The sequence below is a fragment of the Phoca vitulina genome, unplaced genomic scaffold (assembly GCF_004348235.1).
Source record: "Phoca vitulina isolate PV1807 unplaced genomic scaffold, GSC_HSeal_1.0 scaffold81, whole genome shotgun sequence".
NCBI lineage: Eukaryota > Metazoa > Chordata > Mammalia > Carnivora > Phocidae > Phoca > Phoca vitulina.
In genome coordinates, this window is record NW_022589784.1 from 2,460,758 (window position 1) to 2,476,347 (window position 15,590).

Consider the following 15,590-nt stretch of genomic DNA (forward strand, 5'->3'; position numbering starts at 1 on the left):
CGAATATCTGTGGGGAGTCCCTGCTTTCACCTCTCTGCGGTAGATACGCAGGAGTGGAACTGCTGGGTCATGTGGGGACCCTGTGTTTAACTTTCCGAGGAAGCGGCCTCCAGGGCGGCCGCCCCAGCTCACGTTCCCGCCACCATGCGCCATGCTTCCAGATTCTGTGCAGCCCCCTGGCCTGTGGTGCTGTCGAACCGCGTGGTGCTCGAGAATCAGGCCTGAGCGTCTCACGGCAGCCACGTGGCCTGAGCGGCCCAGCTCTCTCCCCTTTGCCCACCAGGTTGGAGCCACACGGCCTGTCTCCGGTCCTCAGACATCCTATGTTTATTCCTGCCCCAGGGCCTTGGCACTTGCTGTGCTTCTGCCCAGCTCCTAGGACCCCGTTGCTCAGAGGGGTCCCGCCTGACGTCTGTGTCGAAAGTCTCCCCAGAGCCACTCTCTGTCCCCTCACCCAGCTTTATGGCCTTGCTGGAACGTAGAACCATGCAAAATTATCTCCGTCTTCTTCTGTGTGTTCACTTCCTGTCTGTCTCCCCCTCCCTTGGCACTCTGCCATCCCCCCCAATGCCTGGCGAGTAGTAGGTGATCACTAAACATCTGTGAGGTCAACGTCTGGTGGTGCGTTGATCTCCCAGTTAAGAGCGGCGGAAGTTTGAGCCACCAGGATGAAGGGAGTTGTCTGGTGCAAAGGGGTGGGTGCTCCCTGGCGGGAAGGGCGGGGACCGGAGGCCCGGCGGCGCCTTTGTCATGGGCTGGGACAGACCAAATTTGGGCTCATGGCCATGGACAGGAAAGAACAGTTTGTACACTCCGTCAGTGGGATCCAGTTTACATTTCTATTGTCACCACGATCATGTGCTTGTTTGAGCAAAAGGCTACAGGAGGTGGTGACGTCCTGGCTACACATGAACACCCCACGGACCTGGAAAGTCGGGAGAACTGGGCTCGGGCCAGCGCAGGGAGTCACTTGCAATACACCGTAGTCAACAGCCAGAGTGTCGCTTACATGTGCATGTGTGTGGTTAACTATGCTTCGTTCAGGTGCTAAAGAGCCTTGTGCGCCTCGAAGAGAAGGAAGCCTTTGAGGAAGGTCCCAGGATGACGGGAGAGTGTTGGCCATGTAGATGCTGAAGGAACAAGAGTTCCAGGCAGAGGGTGCAGCCTGTGCAAAGGTCCTGGGGGCAGTGGCTGCCTGGTGTATTGGAAGAACAGCCAGAGGCCCGTGTGGCTGGAGTGGAGTGGGCAACAGGGGAGAGAAGGAGGAGGGGAGGGCAGGGACGGGACAGGGCAGGTCTTGCAGGGCCTGGGGGGCTGCGGGAAAGGGGAGCCCTGGAGGGCAGTTGGCAGAGGAAGGACTAAGTTCATTTAAACTCTGAGTTTGGAAAAACACTGTCACCAAAATGGTATTTATCCCCTTATCTGCGATGGGCCCTTCCTCTTCTGGAGTGCCTCAGATTTCAACCTCACACCCGTAAAGGAAGGCAGCACTTGAGAATGTTCGCTTTACAGCTGGGGAAACCGAGGCTCGGAGCGGGGAGACGTGACCAGTGCGAAGTCACACGCCGGGCTGTGCCAGGGCCGGGACTCAGGGCCAGGGTTCGTGGCGTGATCAGACGGGCACGGGAGCTGCCAGCCCTTCCTCAAGCCCCCAGTGTGTTTTAAAGGCTCTAGAAAGCCCACAGCTGCTCCCAGACGCCGAGAGGCCCGCACTTTTTGACCGTGACGCCCGTGCTTGGTCAGGTCTGGAACCACAAGCGCGGGTCACGGGCGGCCACGTCCTACTTCAGTTTTTACCCAGGAGACACATCCGTGTTTTCCTCGTGTGGAGAATACCTTCTGAGCAGCACCGAGTGCCAAGTGGGAACGCCTGGTCTGAGGTGGGCTGCAGGAACGGCGTGGTCAGGGCGTGGGGGTGGGGCGGGGGGAGTCGACCAGGTCCCGAGGAAACTCGCAAGCAAACAGCATTTTAAAGCTGGCAGTGGACGTGGTCTGAAATCCCACATGATGTTCACTTATATATGTTTCCAAGAGAGGAGCAGATAAAACCGGTCAGCTTTCCTTGCTGTGTGGCCTTGGGTAACTTACTTACCCTCTCTGGGTAACTCCATCGAGGGCTGCTCCAGGGTGTCAGAGCAGATTGTCAGACGCATCGCCTGACGTCTGGAGCGTGGGGTGCGTCCGTGCAGGGCAGGTATCACTGACCTGTGCAGTAGGGTCGGGGGACTCTGCTGAGATGGGGTGTTTGTCGGCGGAGACGGAGCAGGGAGGCACGAAGGATTTCTGCTGCCCCTCGCCATCCCCAGCACCACAATTAAGGGCACAAGGGGCCTTTGGCAGGGGCAGAGGAATAGGGGACCCCAGCGGGGGGGGCTTTAGCTGACTGGTCAGAGAACAGGGTCCAGACGCCGGAGATCACCCCAAACTACCAAGAGAGGGATCCTGGATCGTGCTGGGCCCCACCTCTGTCAGCAGCACGGGAATCAACGGGAAGCCTGATTCCAGGCCCGTCGCCGTTGGCTGAATATGCGGCTGCCTAGCTTGTGCCTCGGTTTCCCTATCTGGCAGATGGGGACGAGAATTGAACGTCCCTGCTGGGGGAGGTTTTTGGTTTGTTTGTTTGTTTGTTTGTTTGTTTTTTAAGTCAGGGTAAGCTTTTTATTTTTTTTTATTTTTTTATTTTTTTTATTTTTTTTTTTAAGATTTATTTATTTATTTATTTGAGAGAGAGAGAATGAGAGAGCAAGCACATGAGAGGAGGGAGGGTCAGAGGGAGAAGCAGACTCCCTGCCGAGCAGGGAGCCCGATGCGGGACTCGATCCCGGGACTCCAGGATCATGACCTGAGCCGAAGGCAGTCGCTTAACCAACTGAGCCACCCAGGCGCCCCAGGGTAAGCTTTTTAAATAAGTTTTTAATTCCAATCTAGTTAACATACCGTGTTGGACAGGTTTCAGGGGTACAATATATAATGATTCAGCGGTCTCAGACGTGACTCAGTGCTTGTCCTGATAAGTGTGCTCCGTAATCCCCTTCACCTGTGTCCCCCGCCCCCGGCCCCCTCCCCTCTGGTGACCACCTGTTTGTGCTCTACAGTCAAGAGTCCGTTTTCTGCCTTGTCTCTCTTTCCGCACCTCCCCCCCCCGCTTGTTTATTTTATTTCTTCAATTCCACGAATAAGTGAGATCATATGATATTTGCCTTTCTCTGGCTGACTTATTTCCCTGAGAGCGTTATACTCTCCAGCTCCATCCATGTTGTCCTCCTGGGGGAGTTTTGAAGATTAAATGAGTCAGTGGAGGTGAAACTTGCGGACCAGTCTAGTCAAAGAAATGACTCACTAAGTATTAACTATTGGAATGGACCATTTCACACGGAGTGGCCTTATCAACCCTCCCAGGAACTCCAGCTTAAGCCCCGCACCCTCCAGGAGCTGCCGCCCACGTCTCCCGGTGGCTTAGCCTCCCTTGCACTTGGCACAGCCTGAGATTCTCCTCCTCATTTATTTGCTTACTTGGTCATCGCCTATCACTCCCCCATTAGAACGTGAGTGCCATGAGGGCAAGGCCTTTTGTCCATCTTGGTCACTGCTGTGTCCCCCAGGAGGTGCTCAGCAATCAGTTCCCTTCAAAAGGAAAGGAATAAGGGTAGTGCAGTTCACATCCAATTTATGGATGAAGAAAAGGATGCTCAGAGATGTCAAGAACTCGCCGGACGACATACAGCTGGAAGTCAGCCAACTTTTCAGTAAAGGCCCAGATGGTCAATATTTAAGACCTGGCAGGTCTCATGTGGTTTCTGTCACATACTCTCCTTTCTCCTTTTACAGTCCTTTAAAAATTCACTAGGGTACAAAATGTACGCCCCCCATTTTTATTATTGCCTCACCAACAGATCCTTTATAGACATTTTTTTCTTTAATCCCTCTGCCCCATGAAGTTTTAATATCACAGGTATATATTTATGTGCTGTATCTATATTCATATTTTGATGTTTTATACACGAAAGAGTAAAATCTTTAGCTCCTCCATCCCCCCCCAAGAACTGGTTTCACCCCCACTGAAAATGGATGGGTCCAGACCAGGGTCTCCCCACTTGGCACTGCAGATGCTGGGCCGGGTCATTCTCTGTGGGGGCGTCCCGGGCAGTTGGGGGGGGAGCTGAACGGCACCCGTGACCCCACCCACTCGGTGCCAGGAGCACCCCCAGTCGTGATGACCTACAGACGTCCCCAGATATTGTCCTGAGGGGCAAGGTCACCCCAGTGACGTTACTCTGTGCTAGGCACACAACTTCTTTGACTTGACATCAGCTTTGGGAAATAGATTTTCTGAGGTGGGCCTCAGTTTACCAAACTCATCAGTTGGGTTGGTTCAATCAGATGGTGCGTGAAGCTCTTCACACAGTGAAAGTCTGCAAATGAAAGCTGGTGGCCTGGGGCCTGGGGCATTGTGGGGCATGGTGGGGCATCGGACATTAGCCGTCCTTTAGGCATTATCCACTCTGGGTACATCTGTTCAGACCAGAGGAAGGTGCACTTTAGGGCTGGCTGTCTAAGTAGATGGGAGGAGGAGGGGATTACCTGTGCCCATTCACTCCCGAGTTTTCATAGAAACATCCACAGGCCCTCAGCCCAATGGAACTTTCTATGCAGATGGTGATATTCGGCATCGTCCAATTCAGTCACCACCAGTCTTGTGGGCTATTGAGGATTGAGAGATGACCTGTGCCACCGAAGTCCTGAGATTCTAACTTAATTTCAGTTTAGGGGACGCAAATTTCAAGTCACATGTGCCTCGTGGCTCCCATACTGGACAGCTCGAGAAGGTGGGAGTTTTCAGGAGCCAAGTGACAGGCAAATGGTCAGCAGATGGATGAGAAATATTCCAAAGGTGAGAGGTAATTAAAATTAAGATGGCATAATTAAAAGGAAGGACATCCTGACCCTGCCACGACGTGGAGGGACCCCGAGGACACTGGGCTCAGCGAGAGGAGCCAGACCCCGAAGGACACATCCCGCAGGACCCCACTCCCAGGAGGTCCCCAGAGGAGTCCCGTCCACACAGACAGAGAGGAGAGGGTGGGAGCCAGGGCTGGGGCAGGGGGTGGGGAGTCCGTGCTTCATGGGGACAGAGTCTCCATGTGGGGAGATGGAAAGTTCTGGAGACGGAGGGTGGGGGTGGCTGCAGGACCGTGTGAGTGTACTTCATGCTGCTGAGCTGTGCACTTAGAAACGGTTAAATGGTAAAATTTATGCTATGTATATTTAAGCACAATTTAAAAACTAAATTTAAAAAAAATTTAATGAGATGGCATATAATTACAGCATCATTTTTTTAGAAACTACACTTATTTAATTAAAAAAAAAAGCTTGGGTACTGTAGAAGAAAAAAAGGGGACTATAAAAAAAAAGCTTCGGCCCAATGAAGAGGGTCAGCAGAGAGCCACGGCTACCTTCGCACTCAGTGGTGAGAGACTGAGTGAGTTCCCCCCAAGATCAGAAGCAAGAAGGGACACTTGCTCTCAGCCCTTGTGTTCAGTATTGTGCTGGAGGTCCTCGCCAGAGCAATAAGGCAAGAAAAGGAAATCAGAGGCATACAGATGAGAAAGAAAAAATAAAGCTGCCCCTATTTGCAAAGTACATGATGGCCTGCTAAGAAAATTCCAAGGAATCTATACAAACGTAAATACCTCCTAGAACTACTGAGTGAGTTCAGTGGGGTTGCAGAATACAAGATTGACACACAAAACCCAGCCGCCGTTCTCCATGCTAGCAACGGACAATTAGAGACCGAAATTAAGAACACAATGTCGGGGGCGCCTGGGTGGCTCAGTCGTTACGCGTCTGCCTTCGGCTCAGGTCATGATCCCAGGGTCCTGGGATCGAGCCCCACATCAGGCTCCGTGGGAAGCCTGCTTCTCCCTCTCCCACTCCCCCTGCTTGTGTTCCCTCTCTCGCTGTGTCTCTCTCTGTCAAATAAATAAAATCTTAAAAAAAAAAAAAAAGAACACAATGTCGTTTTCAGCCACTCCCCAAGCCTACCATTTTTTCTTTTAAAGATTTTATTTATTTATTTCAGAGAGAGAGCATTGGGGGGGAGGGTCAGAGGGAGAAGCAGACTCCCCGCCGAGCAGGGAGCCTGATGTGGGACTCGATCCAGGGACTCCAGGATCATGACCTGAGCCGAAGGCAGTCGCTTAACCAACTGAGCCACCCAGGTGCCCCAAGCCTACCATTTTTTGAATGTCGGTACGTGCCAACCCTTTTACACGTATTATTAGCTGCTTCGGCGCCCTATCAAAGCCGGGGGGTGGGTTTTGCTATCTTCCCCGTTTTACTCTGAGGAAGCTGAGGCTCAGAGAGGTGGCATGGCCGCCGGCCAAGGTCACAGAGTGAATAAGCGAGGGGATAAGGGCTCCCAGCAGGAGCCAGCCTTAGCCCAGGGCCATCACTCTCAGTGGGTGCAAAGTAGCAGCACCCGGGACAGAAACGAGGGAAATCGCACTGATAGTAATGAAGTGCCCCCCTCCGATTGGTGAAGTGCTAATGGTGAGCCCCCCACCCTGTGGGGCAGCGTGTAGCCTCCGTTGTCACCTTTCGGTTCAGAACTACCTCTGAGAGAGGTGCTGTAGTTGCGCCCACTTCCCGGATGAGGAGAGTGAGGCACAGGGAGAGGTGAGGCCCACAGCCCTGTCGCCCTGATTCCCGAGCGCCAGCACGCAGGCGGTGCCCGGGGGACACGCCCCCTTCCTGGGCAGCACCCGCGGGCCAGCCAGGCGCTGCTGCCTGCTGAGTCCGTGTGGGCGCCCGTTCCGCAAGAGGGTCCTGTGCCCGAGGCCTGCAGCCCGACGGCCGGCTGCCCGGGCTGGGCTCTTCCCAACGCAGGGGCCACCCGTGCCCAGCCGCGTGGTCATCCAAGCAGGAGTGGCCAGCGCCAAGGGGCCGCTGGCTGCCCAGCCCGGGAGCAGCCACAGGGCGTGGGGCCGAGCCGGGCACACTCCCCTCAGCTGCTGCCCAGCCGTGCCCGGCCCAGTCGGTCACGACTGGGGCTGCCCCCATCCGCTCTTGCTGTGGGTGGGGAAACTGAGGCACAGGTCCTCGTTCTGGTGCTGTTTAGGGCATCCTCAATCTTGGCGGCCAGGAGGTGCTCAACACACAGTGTGTGCAAAGCCACAGGGCAAAGGGTGAGGGCTCGTGGCTGTTTTAGGAGGCATCAGCACATTACCTCCACGGCCTCCCGCGGTTGCCGAGGGCCCATCACCACCGAGGCTCCCGGAGCTGGGATGGGAACCCAGGCACCTGAGCCCAGAAGCCAGACGCGTCACGCACAGCCACGTGGCGGATGTCTGGATGCTGGTGCAAACTAGCAGAAAATCACCCTCCTGAGGGAGGAGCGCAAGTGTGCCGTGGGGTGGGCGCTTCTTCATTGTTTCAGCCTCAGTTTTCCTTGTCTATGAGATGGATCCAATAACGCTGCCAGGTGTGTGGCTCTCTTAAGGATTTTAGGAACGTCTCAAATGGGAACAATAAAGCGTCATCTTCGGGATTTAAACATAACACCAACAATAATAATAATGTGAAGGACATCCCCATGTATCCAGTTCTTGGTATCATCTCTTTACCACCCCTTGGTGGTGCTTGCACCCGTTTGAAGGAGAGAACTGAGGCTCAGAACAGTTCAGCAACATGCCTGATGTCACACAGCGATTGTGTCTGGCTTTGGGATGTGGCAGGTGGAAGGGGCTGATTCTCTTCCTTTGGCCTTTGATGGTGATTCCCACCACCTTGGTCTTTGACCTGAGAGACAACTCAGGGCCAGGGGTTCCATCTGGCTGGGCCTGGCCATGGGCCCCCCAACCCCTGCATCGGTCATGGAGGGGGGTGTGGGAGGGGGGTTGGCGCTACTCGCCATCCAGGCCGCCAGAGCTGATAATGCTGAGCTCAGCGTCTGTCTGCTTCGCCCGTCTGCCAAGGAGCCTGATTATTTTTAGATAAGATGGAGAGGCGGGCGCCAGGGTGGGAGGGAGCCCCCAAGCCAGGCGGGTGGGTGGCAGTATAGAAGCTGCAGGGGGACGCCCCTCCGCCCCCTCCTGGGCGCCCTGCGTGACAACCCAAGACCAAGTGCTGGACCCCCAGGACTTCGAGGGCAGAGGCCGAGCGGAGGGGGCCTGAGGGCTCAAGGACTCATCTCTTTGGCCCTCAGTTTCCCCATCTGTAAAATGGGCATAATGGTGGCTCCTGCCTCCCAGGGTTAAGGCAGGATGAAGGAGTTACCCTCACGAGTTAGTACGTTAGCTACCTTCATTTCATAAATGAGGAAACAGACTCAGGGAGGGGAAGATCTCCAGCCTGCGACTGAGCCAGCCCCTGCACACAGATACTGCCACGTAGAGGTCCTGCCAGATGCCCATGACCCTGTGGGGCAGCAGCCGAGGGAAGGGGCCAAGCGGAGACCCCGGGGCCTGGGCGCGTTGGGGGCCACTTCTCCACGGCACTGCCCAGCCTGGCCCCAGCATGAGTGTCTCCTCTCCCCCTGGGGTGGGGTTCCCTGCAATGTCACCACCTCCTCCTCCTTCTCTCTGCAGACGCGGAGCAGAGCGGCAGTCCCCGGGCAGGGATGGGCTCCGACCAGGAGGACAGCAAGCCCATCACACTGGGTGAGTCTGGGGATGCTGAAGGAGGGGGGGACCCTGTGTGCTCTGCGTGGCCCTGCGTGGGCACCTCAGAGATTAATGGATTCATTCATCACAGCCATGCCATGGACAGGTGCTGCTGTTATTCCATTGTGTAGATGAGAAAGCCGAGGCTCAGAGAGGTTAAGGGGCCTTCCCAGGGGTACCCAGGAAGCTGGTGTTGGAACCCACAACGCTTAGCTCCCAGCATCCGGCCACTGAAGTGCTCACGCCACAAGAGAGGCCCCAGGGGGCCCTGCAATCCCATGGGACATTCAATGGATGAGCAAGGCGAGTCACTTCTATGTTGGTGGGAAGCGAGAGAGTCGGCCTCAGGCAGGGCTGGGAGCAGAGCCCCAGAGAACAGAAAGAATTCAGAAGCTGCAGAGGCCCTGCTTCTGCCCTGGTCTGCCCCCATAATCGCCCTCCTGGACCAGAGCAGTCACCTCCACCCTGGTCCCCTGGCTTCTGCCCTCACCCTCCCCAGTCTGTCCTCCCTAAAGTAGCCAGAGAGCACCTGTGAGCACCTGAGTCAGGTCCTGCCTTCCTCTGCTCACAGCCCTCCAGGGTTCCCACCTCCCTTGGGGTAAAAGTCCTCCTCTGACCCCCAAGGCCCTTCAGGATCTGTCCCTCTGCCCTCCCCTCCACCCTGTCTCTCCCTCACTCTCTCTGCTCCAGCCTCCTGGGTTCCTAGCTGTTCCTCCAACAGTCCAGGCCCAGTCCCTGCCTCAGGGCCTTGGCATGTGCTTTGCTCTCTATTTGGACAGCTAACTGCTCTCTCTCTCTCTCTCTTTGGATCTCCCAGGTCTCAGCTTACATGCTCCCCTCCCAGAGAGATCTTCTGATCTCAAGCAGCCTTAGTCACTCTCAATGGCCACCTTCTGTTTTATTTCCTTCTGAGGAAGTTAGTGATTGCATATGTATTTGCTTAGTTGCTTAGTGACTGCACATGTGTTTATCTCTCCTAATGCAACGTCACCTCCTTGAGGGCGGAGGCTTTTGTCTGTCCTGATCACCATTGTGTCCTCAGTGCCTAGAATAGGACCTGGTACATAATTAGTGTTCAATAAATATTTGCAGAAAGCAAAAAAGGAGAGAGGGAGAGATGAAGCAGAGAGAAAAAGAGAAACTAGAGAGATGGTATAGCAGGGGCGAGGAGGGAGGAGAGATGAAAAGGAAGGAAGGAAGAATGGAAGAAAAAGCAAGTGGGTGAGGACATCCCCATAGGAAGGACCAGCACAGGGAGGCCGGATGGTTTCAGGAGGTTCACAGGCCCTCAGGCTGCTCACCACTGGCCGTCTGTGACCCTGAGTCCTCCTTGGCCTCCTGTGATCTCCAGGCGCCTGCCTCCAAGCCAGATGTTCAAGGCAGGCGGGGGCAGCGGCGCTTGGCCTGGTCCCATGGGGAGCTCCAGCGTCTGGCGGGGGAAAGCGCTTCCTCCCACCCGCCAGGGAGTCCCCTGGAGATGGAGCTGGGCGAGTGCTGCACAAACAGGAAACCCCGGTGGGGGGGAAGGCGGAGGGGCGTGCTGACACCAGCTGGCCATCTGGGTGGCAGGAAATGGCCATGGCCACTTCCCCTGGACACTGGGGGGCCATCACCCTGTCCTCCCAGGGATGTTGTGGCCCAGAGCCCCCCAGCATGGGGCTGGGCATACAATAATTGCACAATAAATGGTGTTCACAAAGCTCATAACCAGGGAGGCTGGAGTTTCTGGACTGGTGGGGGCTTGGATCTCCCACAGCTGGGGAAACCGCGCACCAAGGTCAGCTCCCTGTGGCCCATGCTGCCCCCTGGGGGCCTGGAGAAGAACTGCTCTCGCCACCCCAAAAAGCCTAGCGCTGCCCACCTGCTGGTCCTGACCCCGCTCTGACAGCCCTCCCTGGCTCCTTTCACTCCAGCCCTGTTGGCCTCCAGCCCCAGGGCCTTTGCATGGGCCACCAGTGGGAATATTGTGGCCCTCACGGAGGCAGCAAAACACCACGTTTAAGATCACCCCAGTCACAGCAACCAACACTTGCTGTTCTTGCCATTTTCCAAATTTTAATGCATCCACTCCTCTTATCCACCCCTACCTGGAGGTCTTGGTAAAATGTCACCCACAGCAAGGCCTTCTGAGGGTCCTGTGCGTGCAGTAGGTTACCTTTCCAGCAGGCTCCCCTAACCCTGCCTGCCTACCTCTGCCTGACACGTGGCACAATTGAGTTCATGATCTTAAATATTTTTTTATGGTGGTTAAATTCACAGAACATCAAATGTACGGTTAGTGTGCAACCCCATCACCTCTATCCAGTTCCAGAACATTCCCTCTCCCCAAAAGGAAACCCCGTCCCCATCAGCCATCACCCCCATCCCTGCCCCCAGCCCATGGCCCCCACGAGCCCCCTTCCCGTCCGTGGATGAGCCTGTTCTGGACGTGTCACCCACGTGGACTCACACGCCGTGTGGCCTTCCGTGTCTGGTTCCCTCCCTGAGGGTCGTGGGCTCGGGGTCCGTCCCCGGGGCCACGCGTGTGGGCGCCTGGCTCCTGCTCATGGCCGCGGGACACCCCCGTGCATGGATGGACCACGTTTTGTGTATCCGTTCATCTGTTGAGGGGCTGTTTCTAGTTTGGGCTGTTGTAAGTCACGCCCCTACGTGCATTCATGTACAGGGTTTTGTCTCTTATTGACGTCACGTGTCCACTGCCCACACCGGACAGTGAGTCCCAGGAGGGCAGCCGCTGTGTCTGCCTCATTCCCAGTGTCTGCAGCGCCCAGCTCAGAACTGGACACTAGAGGCACTTGGTAAATGCTTGTTGAGCAAGTGAATCCTGCCCGTGTGGGTCTCTGGGGGCACAGCAGGCCTGCTCCCAGCTGTCTGAGGTCAGCCAGGGCTCCCGCCCTCTTGGAGCCAACCTGTTTCCAAAGCCATAAAATGGGTCCCGGCCACCCCACACCAGAGAGAAGGGTCTTTCTTCCTCTGACATTAGGAGGAGTGGTTCTGGGGACACTGGGGATTTTAACTGCTGCAAGGGGGCCCTCCATTCAGCCCGTGGTTCTGAGCCGCTGCTGTTGGCCAGGCTCTGGTCTGGGCACTAGGGACACTGGGACCTGGGCACACAGAACCCCATCATCACAGAGCTCCCAGTCTGGAGGGGGAAGGATAAGAAGCTGCAGCATTGCGTGGTGTAAGGAGTGACGCAGAAAGCAAGCCAGCCCCTCCTGGGCAGTTGATTCATATCTCTCAGCCACCCAGATGACAGGGTATGTGGCCTCCGTTTCCGAGATTAGGGAGCAGGGAGGCTCAGGGATGGGAAGTGACTTGCCCAAGATCAGATCCGGGCAGCAGGGCCGAGATTTGAACCCGGGTCCGGCCTCTACCTCCGTCTTGCCACAGGGCTGCCGGGGGTGGGCAAGGTGACCACTCCAGCCCCCGGAGTGTGGGTAGCCCAGGGTGTCGAGGAAGGAAACAGACCCAGTGAGCCCCATTTTCTCCCTGTTCCAGACACCACGGATTTCCAGGAGAGCTTCGTCACCTCCGGTGTGTTCAGTGTCACCGAGCTCATCCAAGTGTCCCGGAGTGAGTGTCCCCGCCCACCCTGTGCTGGGATCCAGTGAGGGGAGGGACTCCCACAGGGAAGGGGCACTGGAGAGGGAGAAGGCTTTGGGAGGGGAGGCTTTGAGAGAGAAAGGGTCTCAGGGAGAGGCGAGGAGCCCATCACCCTGCCCTGCTCCCCTCTGTCACCAAGCCAAGGTCCCTAGGAAGGGCGGCATCCAGGCCCTTCCTAGAACCCAAGGTCAGGGCAACATGCTCCTCTCCAGGAAACAGACTGCACATGGAGGATGGAGGGTGCTGGAAAACCTTCTGCCCCTGTGTCCTTTCCTGGGGCCTCCCGACCCCTCCAGGAGGAGACCCCAAAGGGCCCCACCCCCCTCCTCTCTTTGCCTCCTGTTCCCTTACCTTCCTAATGCACCTGCTGGGGACCCACTCCCCTGACACCCCCCACTGAATTCCACCCCAGGGAGTTGTGGGCACTGTCCGGCCTTCACCCTGACCGTCCCCCTGACCGTCATCCTCCCTGTCCACATCAGCAGAGCCTGGCTTCAGGGAGCACTTGCAAGCTTGGCCTCCAGCTCTGCCTCACAGTGTGAACCAGCTTTCTTGCCGGCTTTGGTCTTCTGATCCATAGAACAAGGACAGTTTCAGCCAAATTAGAATCAGGCCCATCAGGGAAGGTTCCCTTTCGGACTGGCCAGCCCCCAGATGGCTCTCCGCACCCTCCAGGGCACACTGCGCCCCTGGACCTTGCGCCCTCTCTCACTCTGCTCGCTCTTGCCCTCCGCAGCCCCCGTGGTGACTGGAACAGGACCCAACTTCTCCCTGGGGGAGCTGCAGGGACACCTGGCATACGACCTGAATCCAGCCAGCACAGGCATGAGAAGAACGCTACCCAGCACTTCCTCCAGCGGGTACGTGCCCTGGTCCCCGCCTCGGGGCATTTAACGACCCCTCCCCTACGTCCATCTGACCCCAGTGGTTCGTTCCTCTCCCTGCAATGCCTGCTTTCAAGGTCCACCTGGTAAACTCCTACTGATCCTTCAAAACCCAGCCCCGAGTGCTGCTCTCCCCAGCCCTGGCACCCCAGTCAGAGTTCCCACAGCCTTGAGTCCTGTGAGCCCAGCCCTGGAGAGTGCACGAGGAGGTGGACACTGGTTCTTGCTGCGATCCGCTGTGTAACCTTGAGCTGGTCACACCGCGTTTGCCTGGGTTTCCCCATCTGTAAAATGGGACCGTAGTCCTACCCGGGTGTTGTGAGGGTTCCGGGAGGCCCCGTGATTAGCCAGGTCCACGGGGTTTTAGCCCGCAGCCCGCTAGCTGCCGCCTGCCCTCGGCTGAGCCCCTCGCGCCTCCGGCCCCACGCGTCCCATCGGAGCAATGGGCAGGCTGAGACAGGCGTTCACGCCACCCGCGGAGAGCCCGCCGCTCCCGCCGCGTCTCGCGATAGCACCCTGCTCGCCCTGCCCGCTGGGGACCGGAAGTTAGCACAGCCTGCCCACACCCTCGAGTCTCCGTGGTAACCGGCCTGCGCTCTCCTTCCCTCACTCTTTAGGAGCAAGCGGCACAAATCGGGCTCGATGGAGGAAGACGTGGACACGAGCCCCGGCGGCGATTACTACACCTCGCCCAGCTCTCCCACGAGTAGCAGCCGCAACTGGACTGAAGACATGGAAGGAGGTGGGCCTGCGGTGGGGGCGGAGCCGGCCTCCGGGTCGGGGTGGGGTTACCGCGGCTGGGACTACATATCCCGGCAGGCACTGCGCGGGCCCCCAGGGTGCGGGAACCTTGGGGGCGGGGCTGGGGCCGCGGAGCCTCCTGGGAATTGTAGTCGCGGGGGTTGTTCGTCGCTGGAAGTCCGGGCTCTCGTTCCCCAGCTTTTTGGTTCCGCTGAGGCCACGGTGAGCGGAGACTGTCCCTCGTGCGACTTTCCTGCCCTCTGCCCGGTAAGGCCTCGTCCCCGTGGGGTTCATCTCCGCGGCGTTCCCGAATGGACTCGGCAGCGCTTCTGATCAGCAGGGCGCTTCTTCCCGGGGTCGTCCTCAGACCCTTATCTAGAGGCCCCTCCCCGGATCCTCGTGTTCTTAGGGGATTCTCATCCCCGCGGGGTCTTCGCGCGTGTGAGTCCAGCTCTCTCCGAGCCCCGTCGCTTTTCCCTCGGTGTCCTTTCCGGGGAGATCGTGTCCTCGCGCTTCTGTCTTCATTGCCCCTCCCCAGATCGGGGTCCTGTCCTGCAGGGGCGGCGTTTCCATCGGCGCCCTTCTGTGCAGCGCTGGCTCCCCAAGGGCCTCCTCCAAAGATCCCCCCCCTTGGGGTCCCCGTCTCCACCGCGATTCCCCTCCGAGGAATCCGAGGTTCTGCTCTGCAGCGGCCGGCCTCGGGGATGCTCGCGAACTGGTGTTCAGGGCGGCCTACGCGCCTGCCTTACCCTGGGCACGGCGTCCCTGGCGACTCTTAGATCTTCAGCGGGATCTCTGCCCCCGATTTCAGAAGCACCACACTGTCCAGACCCTTACCCCTTATCAGGGGTTCACCCCACGGATTAGCCAGGGGTTGGCAACCTGGACTCGGGTGCACCGGCCCATACAGCCTCTGGTGAACCCACTTCTCTGAGCCTCAGTTTCCTCGTCTGTAAAATGGGGTTGTTAATACATGCACTACCCATCTGAGGTTGTTTCGGGGATTAAGTGAGTTAATGCATTTGGTGTCCCTAAAACAGACCTGGCACATAATACCCCCCCAATAAATCTTAGGAGTGGTTTGCTTGTGTCCTCCCCCTTTGTCCCTCCTCCCTATCCCCCAGGGGCCAGCTTTCCTATAAAACTCTGTGTATACAGTGTCATACCTCCAGGATTCCTGGAAAGCAGTATAACATTACAGTTAAGAGCAGGTTTAGATGGAAGAGAGACTGGGGTTTGAAATCCAGCTCAGCCACTGGCTCGCTGTATGGGCTGTGTAACTTTGAGCAGGTGACTTGACTTCTCTGAGCCTCAGTTTCCTTATGTCCCAAATGGGATTGTTGAGCTAACTGTTCTCTCCTGGAGTTGGAAGGAGGAAATGGTAGAACGTGCCTAAAGCAACTCTCTGGCACATGATAAGTGCCCAGGACACAGTTCATTGTTTGTGTCTTTATACAATTCCCATCTCTATGAGTGAGTCTCTAACTCATCTGGTTGTACATTCGAGCCCAAGGGTCCTCCCTCTTCTACTATGTTGGCTTTCGGAGCTGGTACCTAACTTTGGGAGGATCTATTTATTATAGACTCTAATTTATGGGTCAGAGTGTCTCTGTGGCTCTCTCTGTGCATTCCCCATTTCTGTCAGGCTTGCCTCTATAAAAATCCTGTATTTAATAAGCTTTAAGTTTGATTGTGAGAAACA

At 56.8% G+C, this 15,590-nt stretch overlaps 1 protein-coding gene across 4 annotated transcripts in view; it reads left to right on the forward strand.

Moving 5' to 3' along the window:
- The window catches only part of NFIC (nuclear factor I C), a 67,713-nt gene that overhangs the window by 34,279 nt on the left and 17,844 nt on the right, over positions 1-15,590 (forward strand). For all 4 annotated transcript variants that reach the window (XM_032394616.1, XM_032394615.1, XM_032394617.1 and 1 more), the window contains exons 3-6: positions 8,586-8,657; positions 12,159-12,233; positions 13,000-13,123; positions 13,765-13,889. In XM_032394616.1, the coding sequence (XP_032250507.1) occupies positions 8,586-8,657; positions 12,159-12,233; positions 13,000-13,123; positions 13,765-13,889 (396 nt within the window). The remainder of the gene's footprint in view (positions 1-8,585; positions 8,658-12,158; positions 12,234-12,999; positions 13,124-13,764; positions 13,890-15,590) is intronic.